Source organism: Diabrotica undecimpunctata, chromosome 9, assembly GCF_040954645.1.
Source record: "Diabrotica undecimpunctata isolate CICGRU chromosome 9, icDiaUnde3, whole genome shotgun sequence".
NCBI lineage: Eukaryota > Metazoa > Arthropoda > Insecta > Coleoptera > Chrysomelidae > Diabrotica > Diabrotica undecimpunctata.
This window is the reverse complement of record NC_092811.1, coordinates 31,677,242-31,689,123: the sequence shown is the minus strand read 5'-3', so window position 1 is coordinate 31,689,123 and position 11,882 is coordinate 31,677,242. Positions and strand designations below refer to the sequence as shown.

Below are 11,882 nucleotides of genomic sequence, written 5' to 3'. Positions count from 1 at the left end.
AGTTCTTGAGGGGAGAGATTTAATTTAGGGGGGTTAATTTATTGAATTTTTATATTGACCTTTATAAAATTCAATAAATTAACACACATTTCTAAAACATATCTATAGAATAAAGGTAAATAACCCGCATCATTTAATTTACCTGGTACCGTTAGACCTGAAGATGCTTAGCAAAGTGTAGTAAGCAAAACCGGTTGTTTTGGTGGTAAAATTAAATTGATTGTAAGTCTTATTTTATTTCTTTTTACCTACTTTGTTTTCCCTTTCTATACTATTTTTTGAAGTCTGGCAAGACCGCCGGATGTTGAGACGTGGGCCCTTTTCTTTTCGCAGAACTGGATTGCAGATCAAGATAACCTTATTTGTTTCACAGTATATTGCTAATAAAGAATTTGTTTTCGATGTTATTTTATGGATCTTTGATCGCACCAAATGGGTTTTTCTAGTGTCATTTATACACTTCACACTTTCTTTACCAGTATAATTAGTTACTACCGATTTTTGTCTTTTAAAACGTTGACTTCACCTCGAATTTTGGAAAAATGTTCACTGTTTACGGACGTTTAATCTGTTGGCTTCACCACAGCGTTGCCAATGTGTTAAAGACACAAATTTGAATGATAAAGACATTTTACGAGGAGAAACTCTTTTAGAAGAAATAGCTGCCAAAGGAAACTCAACTCTATAGACAACTGGAAGTAATAAGATGATTTATTATTTTGAAAATTCAGATATATGTAGCCTTAATGAAACTTTAGCTGAAATGTGTAAAGATCCTAAACAAGGATGCCTACAAGAAATCGAAAGAACTCAAAAAAAATTGTTTGGAGATTATTCAAATGCTATAAAAGTTCTTTGAAGATGAATGTTTGAGCAAAACACAGATAAAAGAATAGTTCGATCGGATTAAATACGGCCAAACGTCTGTTATAAATAATCCGCGTTCAAGTAGAACTTCCAGTATTAAAAAAGGTGGTCGTTTGAGTATACTCAAACTTGAAACGATCTTGGAATTACGAAAACTTATGTTTCAAGAATTCTAACCCAGAATTTGGGAATGATTCGTGTATGTGTCAGATTCATTCTAAAACTGCTCACTTCAAAGCAGAAGAAGATTTGTTTATAATCTCTGTAAGGTACAAGCGTAATCATCTACTCTTCCCGGCTTGTTGCTAACAGTAAGCCTCAAGTCGTAATAGAACGATTTTGTTTACATTTGCATAAGTTTTGCTGTAAATTCGAAACAAAATGTGAGGAAATAATTCAAATGATGTCCAAGGCCTTTGGAGGTGAATATGTAAGCGAAACACATGAAAGACTAGTTTAATCGTTATAAATAATATGGCTACAGGTCAGTTGTCAGTGACCCGCGTTTAGGTCAAGCTTCCACCACTAAAAAGGTCCTCTTTGAATGTGGGCGAACTAGAAAGTTTGTTTGAACTTCGAAATTTGTGTTTGAAGGTGTTATGTACCATAAATACAGTCGAAGAGGTCAGACAAGAAAGAAAGAAGAGGAAAGAAAACAGCCCCATTTTTGTACAAGCGGCGATTAGTTTCTTTATCACCATAATGTATCAATTGTGCAACAGTTTTTGACAAAATATTTGAACGACATCTAGGAGCCATTGGATGTGAAGGATTTGGTAAGATCGACGAACTGGCTGTACTCTTCTCAGCTCTTCTCAGTAAGAACGCAAAGTTGTATTGACAACTTGCTTGATATATCATTAAATGGTTGGGCAAAAAACAATTCTGACCACAACCCCGTTAAGCATTTATGGAACTTAAAAAGGTTTGATTCTTGTCGAGCAAAATTACAATAGCATTGAAAACTTGATTGTGAGCATTCCTAGGTCATGAATAAGTACAGTAATTTGGAAGCATCACAACAAAAATGAATCTATTAGCTCTATTATTTCATGATACTATGACTAACAAGATAGGATCTTTCCGTAGCACAAAATCGGTCGTGTTCGCGCATGTCGTCATTGGAGAGTAGAATTTGAATTCTTGTTAAAGTTAAATGGGATTTTTATGCATTCTGTGATGAACTTATTCAATTAGCAAAATAATAATATTAAATAAAGGTTTAATAATTACAATAATCTATTGTAATTATATAAAAACTATTTATTAAAGATTATTTATTGACACATACAAAAAACTGACATTACGAACGTGCAACTCTCCAATTACGTCACGACTTATGCGCAATATCTTATCTTCTTAATCATAGTATCATGTATTATTTGCTAACATCTTTGTATTAATTACTTTACCAATAGCAACGCGTGTAATAAACCTATATTAATCTATAAATGACAATTAGATATATCAAACTTTGACAGAATGCGAAGTGACTAAGAATCAATAACCGTTGAAACATTCAAAATTTATACACAACAATTTTAAAGCCATGTCTGCGGACCCCACTCCCCCGGGAGCACCTAAGGGACCAGGAAAGCCATATCAGTATAAAAGGCTTTCAGACGATGTAGATGTCTTAGTACCTAGACCAAGCATTGTTCTGCCACAACTTCAAGAAGCTGAAAAACGGTTTTTTGAGTTAGTAGCTTCAGGTACAAATGCACAGTTTGAACAATTATTTTTATTTTATTTATTTATTTAATACACAGGATAACTCCATCAACAGTTTAAATTACAATATACAATATCATAAATAGGATTCAAAACTTGAAATTACTTGTAATATAAAATCCATATCAAAAAGTTTAAAAGATGAGACTAAAATCTTACATACTAAAAATATAACAACAAAATTTAACAATACTAATATACATATCACAAAGCAAGAGATTGTTTAACTGAGTTATATTGAAAACCATCTTTTATTTTTTAAATATATACAAAATGAATAAATATTATTTATCTATGTAACGATATTTCTTTCACTTTGATTTTTTAGTTTTTTTGGTCCGCGAAAAAGCGGAAATATAAAAAAATTATGGTTTTATTGAGACTAAAAAGTAACACCCTGTTATTTATTATAAGACTGACTCAGTTATACGGTTAGAGATTATTATAGTTTGGTTTTGTTAGTACAATAGTGAAATATTTCCCTCTTCTTGTATTTATCTGTCTTGGAAATATTGTGATTGTTCTAGATCAGGGATGCACAGACTTATTAAGACTAGGGGCCACTCGGGCAAATCATGAACTGATGGTGGGCCGGCCGCCAGAAGTATAGGTAATTAAAGACAATAAAGAATTGATAATAATTTATTAAAATTGAAAAATAATTTATTAATTTGAAGCGTAACACTGCATAGTGCTTACAATCTTTTTTATATTTGGCTCAAATTTACTTGTAGCAACACGTAAAACAGCTTCCAAACTTGCATTTGCAAGGCGGTTTCGATTTTTTGTTTTATTATTATTTAGAATTGAAAAAGTTTGTTCACATATATAGGTAGAACCAAAGAAGCTGGCACATTTCAGAACGTTTATGCGCAACTCTTCGTATATATTTTTATCAATGCAGCGGTAAAAGTTCAGCAAGTCTCCTTCGTTGAATTTGTTGCGTAAATCTTGGTCGTTTTGAATGTCGATAATTTCTAACTGCATTGACTCTGGCGCATTTTCAACTGAAATCGTGAAAGGATTGCTAAATATGTCCAACAGAGGTTTCACTTTTTTAAACTCAGAAAAACTTTCTTGAAAAGATTGAATCAAAATATCTAGCTTTTCTACATAACTGAAATTAATCGAGGTTTTGTTGAATTTTTCAGCCATTTTCTTATAATTCGGAAAATGATTGTAATTTCCAGAATTCAACTGTGATCTGAAAAGTGTCAGCTTGCATTGAAAGGATGATACATGAGCGTAGAGCTGGGATATCAGTTGATTTTTGCCTTGAAGCCGTGTGTTCAAGACATTCAAATGATTTGTAATGTTAACTAAAAAAGCCAAATCACACAACCAATCAGGATTTCCGGGGACATCCCTTTGCTTTTCTGCCAGAAATATTCCAATTTCTTCTATTAAATTTAGAAATCGTTCCAGTGTCAATCCACGACTTAGCCACCTTACTTCTGTATAATACAGTAAATCTCCGTATTCGCTTTCGATGTCATCAAGGAATTGTTTGAATTGTCTGTGATTGAGTCCTCGTGATTTTATGAAATTTACAATCGAAACTACCAGTTTCATGACATTTTGAAATTCAATTTTTTTAGAACAGAGGGCTTCTTGGTGTATAATGCAGTGAAACTGCATAAGATCTTAAGCGTTTATGTTTTTTTCTTGCAGATGCTTTTTCAGCAAAGTAACTAGCCCGGAATTGACACCAATCATCGAAGGAGCACCGTCAGTCGCAACTCCCGATAATTTTGATAAGTCCAAATCAGTTTTTGAACACTCATCCAAAAGAACATTGAGTATATCAACTCCTTTGGTTTGACCTTTCAATGAACACATTCCTAATAACTCTTCTAAGACTTCAAAATCTTGAGTAACACCTCGTATGAATATGAGAAGTTGAGCTGTGGAACTAATATCAGTGGATTCGTCGAGTGCTAATGAAAAAAATTCAATGATTTTAGTTTTTTCAATTAATAGTTCCGCAATATTACCTGACAAAGATATTATTCGTCTTTGGATAGTCATACGATTCAGTTGAATTTTCTCAAACTTTTTTGATGCTTCTGGACACATTTTCTTAGCGGCAATTTCTATGCATTCTTTTACAAAATCGCCATCATTGAAGGGGCAACTTTGCTTTGCTATCATTCGAGAAATTTCATAACTAACTTCTGTAGCTGTTTCTGAATCTTAAATGGGTTTTGTAAACATAGCTTGCTGACCAATAAGCTCCCGTTTTAAAGACAACATTTTTTGCTTTCTTAATTCGCCTGTAAACTTGGTAAAAGAAGGATGCTGCGTTTCATAGTGCCTTTTTACATTATATATCTTTGCAATCGCAACAGAATTCTTGCAAATTAAACAAACGACTTTGTTATGCGACCATACAAAAAAGTATTTCTCAGTCCAAATTTCTTGAAACTGCCGATTTTCATCTTTAACCTTACGTTTTTTACTAGGTCCTGGCTTCTCCATGTTGCGTTCTAATCCTGGCTAGGATTAACACAGCACCTGAAAACAATTACAGGACCTACTTAAATTACCCATCCTTTTTTAAATTATCAAAAATAATTGATTTAATATTATTCCTAAGAAATTTTAAGGTTTTTATACAGATTTTATATCTGAAATAATGACGTAATTATTACAATTAGAGAAATTCTGATAAAAATAGTAATTTCTTTGTTTTATTTTAATATTTGGCCAACATTAAAGCTAAATTTGATTAAATAGGCAGGGAAACACTTATTAATAACAGAGTTTTACTTACGATTTCACAACACAATAATTATACACTGCACTTGACGGGTTAACACTGCAATAGTAAATCGACGTGTAACTGTACTCTGTGCATACGACTGTGGAAGCTTCGTATTCCTACGCGAGCAATCGGGAATTCGGGACTACTGCTATCTCGCTTGCTCGCACCGCGCTAGAACATTCTTGATTTCTCTACTATTTTAAACTTTATATAAAGGCAGCAAGCGATGTTACTTGACTTAGCATTTTTGGGCACTAGATTCAAATAGCGCGCGCGAGATTCAAATTACTTTTCGAACATATTTTTTTTTGGTTTTATTCTGGAATAGAATTCAATAGTTTTCGAATGTACAAGAGTATTATTTTTGCTGTCGGCGGCCACTAGTATTCGGCCGGAGGGCCGCATGCGGCCCCCGGGCCGCGGTCTGTGCATCCATGTTCTAGATACTCTCTTTTAGATTTCCATATTAATACTCTTTTACGTTTGTAGGCGATGTGATTGCTGTTAAGGAATACTTAGATCAAAACCCCACTATTAATGTTAATTGTACAAACTTCCAAGGAGTTACAGCCCTATTAGTAGCTGTTCAAGGCCACTCCGATGCTATGGTTGAGTTTTTATTGACACAGCCTGGTATAGACATTGGAGATTGTGTATTGCATGCTGTTAAAGACAATCAGCCCCTTATCTTAACAATGTTGTTAGACAAATTGAGCCAGATTTCGCCGAGTCTAGAATTTGTTGGAGTTACTCATAGTTCTGACTTCCCTGATTATGTCACACCTTTAATTTTAGCAGCCCAATGCGGACATTATGAGATAATCAAGACATTAATAGAAAGAGGTCACACTATCAGCAAACCTCATCCACCGTCCTGTCGGTGCTCTGACTGCCTGTTACATCTAGAGCAAGATGACCTTCTCCATGCAGAAAGCCTAAGGTTAAATTTGTATAGAGCTGTAGCAAACCCCGCCTATATGTGTTATTCTACCTATGATCCTATATTAGCCGCCTTCCGACTGGCTAAAGAACTCAAGGACTCCTCTTTTCTTGTACCAGAATTCCGAACGGCTTACACTGAACTCTCTGAAGAAGTTGGTACATTTGCTGTAGATTTGATAGCATGTTGTAGAAGTACTACAGAAATGGAACTTATCTTAACACAAAGTACTGGTTTGCCTTCATCAACAGCGTTCCAGTTTCCTAGACTAACGCTAGCGATGGATTATAAGCAGAAAACTTTCGTGGCACATCCAAACACTCAACAGATTGTTGAATCTGCTTGGAGTGGAGATTGGCACGAGTATATTCTTAAACCACAAATTATCAAGTTACTATATCCAATAGGTAGAGCCTTAATGTTGCCTGTAATTACCTTCATGTGCTTACTAATGCCCAGCTCTGCTCTAGTTCAATTTTGGAGTATACCAATAAACAAAATGTTGAGTCATATATCCTCATATGGAATTTTTTTGGTGATCATTTTCTTAGAATCCAATATAGATAAAACTGGACAAAAGAGAAAACCACCAAACTCTGGTCTGGAGCCGGTAATAATAACTTTTGTCATAGGTAATATTTGGAGCTTAATTAGAATGTTGGTGTTGGTAGGTCCAGCAAGATTCTTCAAAAAGTTATGGAGTTGGCATGGAATAGTAAATAACATCCTTTTTGTACTCACATTTCTGTTTTGGTTGGCATCTTACTTGGATGCTAAAAGTAATGATCAAACAGACCTTGAAAGGAAATACTGGCATCATTTGGATCCACTGCTCATAGCTGAGGGTTGCTTTACAGTAGCAACCATAATGGCTTATTTTAAGTTAATGTTTTTTTGTAGACTTAACTATTACATGGGACCATTGCAGATCTCTTTAGGAAAAATGTGTGCTGATTTGGCTAAATATGTAATAATTTTCGTTATTGTGATTATCTCGTTTTCTGCTGGTTTATGCAGGTTCTACCAGTACTACGACGGAATGGTACAGGTTGATAGCAACCAAATAAAGACACAGCAAGTCTCATCGTTTGTTAATTTTGCATCAACTTTAAAAACTTTTTTTTGGGCCATACTATGCATGTCTCCATTAGAGTCTGCAGATGTGATAATAGAAAATCTTCCAGGGGAAACGCCTGAGACTACTATCATCAACACACATGAATTTACAGAAGCTGTAGGATATATAGCATTTGCACTGTTCGAGGTGCTTATCGTAGTGATGATATTAAATATGCTCATAGCTACGATGTCGTCCACATTTCAGAGAGTAATTGATAATTTGGATGTTGAATGGACTTTTGGAAAAACTGACTTCTACATGGAATTTATGCTTCAGTCTACAACTCCTTCACCTTTCAACTTAATTCCTACCCCTACAGGTGTTAACAATTTTTTAAATCTACTTAGTGGACCTAAGGTAACCAAATCTAACGGTTGTTGTAAATTTAATAAAGATAGTTTTTTGCAAAATGAGTCTGTTGGGAGGGTCAACGACATAGAATATCCAGCGCTGATGACTTTGTTAGTGCAGAGGTACTTCAGAGAAAAAGATATGGCTTCAGCTGCTGCTAGTGACTTTGATTTACTACGGCAAGAGATACATGAACTAAAAAATTTATTAGCTCAGATTGTCGAAGAAAAATAGATAAAATGACAAATATCTAGGTACAAGAGTGTTATATTTTAAATAGTTTTTATACATTCATTTGTTTATTTATGACTTTTATAAGTTTTTTAATTTATAAGTAATATACATATACATTTTAAATACAGAAGTTTGATTTAATCTATTCCTATGATTTTTCCAAATTTTCATTTTAACTTTGTTCATAAAAAAATGATGACCTTCGATATTTTTAGCCATGATCACTGTGTCATCCCCATATCTAATATTATTGATGGTTTTTCCCCAATTCGAAGTCCACATTACCCTTCCGAGGCTTCGCTAAATATTATTTCCAAGTATTCATTAAACAACTCCGCCTGGGATGGTTCATGGATGGATCAAGTCACCCACTGATTGTCACTGCCGGTCCAAGTCTATAGTGTATTTTTATGTATGAGAGAGTAATAAAACAATAAATTATGTATGCAAATCCCTAAACTGTTGATACGGGTGACTCAATGAAAAACAGATATTTGTCAATAACTTTACAGAAGTATATAGGAAAACAATTTTAAATTGAGTATGACCACCAGGTATAAAGGTTGGAGCAGAATAGAATACAATAGTTGTGAGGGTTACTAATCCCTAAATAAGGTTGCCAGTGTCGGAGTGATGGAGGTTAACAGGTACTAATGAATTTGCAAGAAATGTAAGATGTTTATTTTATTGGTTATATATAACCAATAAAAGTTTAATAAGTACCTACCTATTTGCAAAATAAAGTTTAATTCTTTAGATAAAATAAAACGTTTTATTTTATCTATTTGCAAAATAAAGTTTAATTCTTTGCCTATTTGCAAAATAAAGTTTAATTCTTTAGATAAAATAAAACGTTTTATTTTATCTGAAATGAGTGCATTCCACGAAGTAAGGGTTTCAACAATCAAACATTTAATTCTTTAATTCCAGGAATCTACGACAGTAATTGACTAGATAATTACCTTCTAAACTTATTCCACAGAAAATGTGATAGTGGGTTTTTCCATTTTGTATATAGGAAGGTCCAAGTGGCGTATTCAAAATTCTTAACAGTTCACTAAAAGTAGGTACTTCAGTTGCAAGGTGCAGTTTATTGTGTATACTAGTGTTATGGAAAATTTGGAAGTGCCGTGTAAACGCCGAAAAATTGGTCCTCTAACAGTTAATGAAAAAACATTAATATTTAATTGTTTTAAATCATTTACAGACAAACGTTTATGTGAAAGTGTTGATGAGACCGTTGAGTTAGTTAGCAGTACACTTGGTGTTGGGAAATCTACGATTTACAGAGTTATTAAAGAAGAGAAATGTGGTAGTTTTCAAATGCCACGTAATGCTCCAGGGAAACCAAAATTTCAAATAGAATATCATTTTAAAGAAGGACTTCGACGGAAAGTGCATGAATTCTTCTTTAGACAAGAATTTCCAACATTGGATAAAGTTCTTGTCTCAGTTCGAGATGATAAGGATTACCCAGAAATGAGTCGAAGTACGTTATGGAAACTTTTAAAAGAAATAGGCTTCCGCTGGAAAAAGAATCCCAGAAAGTCTATTTTATTAGAAAGAAGCGATATTGTCATATGGAGAAGACATTTTCTAAGAACCGTAAAGGAAATGAGAAACCAAAAAAGAAAAATATTTTATCTTGATGAAACATGGATCAACGAGGGTCATACACCAAATAAATTTTTGCAGGATGAAACTGTTACAAGTCAAAGGCACGCTTTTGTAAATAACTTATCTACTGGTTTAAACCCACCATTAGGAAAGGGACGCAGGCTGATAATAGTACACATTGGCAGTTCAGACGGTTTTGTTGAAGGTGGTTTATTAACTTTTGAATCAACTCGTACCGGTGACTACCATGAAGACATGAACGCTGATGTCTTTCAAGAATGGTTCGAACAAATGATAGATCTTCTTCCTAAGAACTGTGTAATAGTAATGGATAATGCAAGTTATCACTCCAGACTTATAGAAGGACTGCCCACAACCAAGTGGTTAAAAAAAGACTTGCAGAATTGGCTGAGTTCAAAAAATATTACGTACCATCCCGGATCTATAAGAAAGGAACTTTATTCGTTGTGTGCCCTTCATAAAGAAAAATTTAAAAAATACGAAATTGATGAAATTGCCAAAAATCGTGGAATGACAGTACTTAGATCCCCACCATATCATTGTGAATTAAACCCGATTGAACTGGTATGGGCACAGATAAAGAGTGAAGTTTCAAGAAAAAATACCACTTTTAAAATTCATAATGTTAAACAGTTGTTTTTGGAGGCCGTAAATAATGTAAAACCTGAAAACTGGGAAAAGGCAGTAAATCACACTATTAAAGAAGAGGAAAAAATGTGGAAGCTGGACAATATTACTGATAAAATGATCGAGCCAGTTATTATAAATCTTGGTTCTGAAAGTTCATCTTCTGAATCTGATTTGGATTTGTAACAAGTAGCTGTAAGTTTTATATTAATATTTTTATTCATCTATTTAACATACCTTAGACGGTTTTAAAAACTCTTTTTCTCTTTTGTAATTTTTAAAAATTAAAAAAAATGTGAATTTTTTAAAACCCTTTTTAATGTAGGCCAGTCAGTTCTAATATAGTGTGTGATAAAAGAGGTCACTTTTGTTTACATACACATAACACTTTATAACACTGAAATAATTCATTTATTTTTTACAATTATTCAAAGTAATTTTTCAATTAATCTTGAGCACGCCCATGGAGTGGTCGGAGCTACCAGTTAAAATTATGCTAATTATTCTCTCGTTCATAAAAATAAACTATAGATATCTGAGAAGGCTGAGGCCAGCAACCTGCTAAAAAAACGAGCATGGAAATGGAATATATTATAAATTAGGAAGACTGAACATTGGGCATAACTATGCGAGAAAATAATAGAGTTATGCGCTAAGAATTTTTTTACACCCTACCAAGGTCGCTAGAAAAATATCATGTAAAGACAAGGTATTTGTTACAATTTGTTGGAAAAAACCAGAAGGAGGTCTGTTTTAAAACAATAATGGGCTAAATAATTGAAGATGTAAATAAATGCAGGATTTAAGTTGAAGAATCGCTGCCTAAGAATACACTATTATGCAGATAATTCTATCCTGATAAAAGAAAATGAGGACCATATCTAGAGGTTTCTTCTAGTATATATATACAAGGATTTCCACAGTTTTCACTGTATTCCTTCACTCAACCGTTTTTTCCAATTTTTCCTGTTTAGCCAGTCCCCTTCCTGTAGGTTTCTTCTACTCATTGCTTCGTCCACTTCATCTCTGAAAGATCTTCGGGGTCTGCCTCTCTTTCTTCTTCCTATCGAGCTCCACTCTGTTATTCTATTTATCCACCGATTTTGGCCTGCTCTTCTGACATGTCCGTACCAGGTTAACCTCTTCTGTTCGATGTAGTCTATTATGTCGGAGTTCATTCCCATTCTCCTTTTAATCTCCATGTTATTTATTCTATCTCTTCTTGTTACTCTGCAGCTTCTCCTTAGGAATTCCATCTCTGTTGCTCTTATTTTGTTTTTAGTTTTCTTATTTATTGTCCAATTTTCACACCCATAAGTGAGGATACTTCTTGTCATGGTATTATATATTTTTTTCTTTGTTTTCATGCTGATGTTCTTATCCCATAGTACCGGGTTCAATTTTCGTATGCAGTCTCTTGTTTGTCCTAGTCTATTTTTTATATCTTCCTCCGTTGTTCCTTTGTTTGATATTATGAAACCTAAATACTTATACTTGTCAGTTCCTTTGATTTGTTTACCTTCGTCTATTTCCAGCTGTTTTATTTGTGTATTCTCCGTTGTTAGGTATTCAGTTTTCTTTAGGTTTATTTCCATCCCATTCTTTGTATA

At 33.7% G+C, this 11,882-nt stretch overlaps 1 protein-coding gene across 1 annotated transcript; it reads left to right on the top strand.

Annotated features, from left to right (window-relative positions):
• The first annotated feature begins 2,323 nt into the window (after window positions 1-2,323).
• Window positions 2,324-8,121, top strand: LOC140449340 (short transient receptor potential channel 5-like). Its single transcript, XM_072542475.1, has 2 exons — window positions 2,324-2,579; window positions 5,852-8,121. The coding sequence occupies exons 1-2, from the start codon at window positions 2,417-2,419 to the stop codon at window positions 8,005-8,007; spliced, it is 2,319 nt and encodes a 772-aa protein (XP_072398576.1). The 5' UTR covers window positions 2,324-2,416; the 3' UTR covers window positions 8,008-8,121.
• The last annotated feature ends 3,761 nt before the right edge of the window (window positions 8,122-11,882 follow it).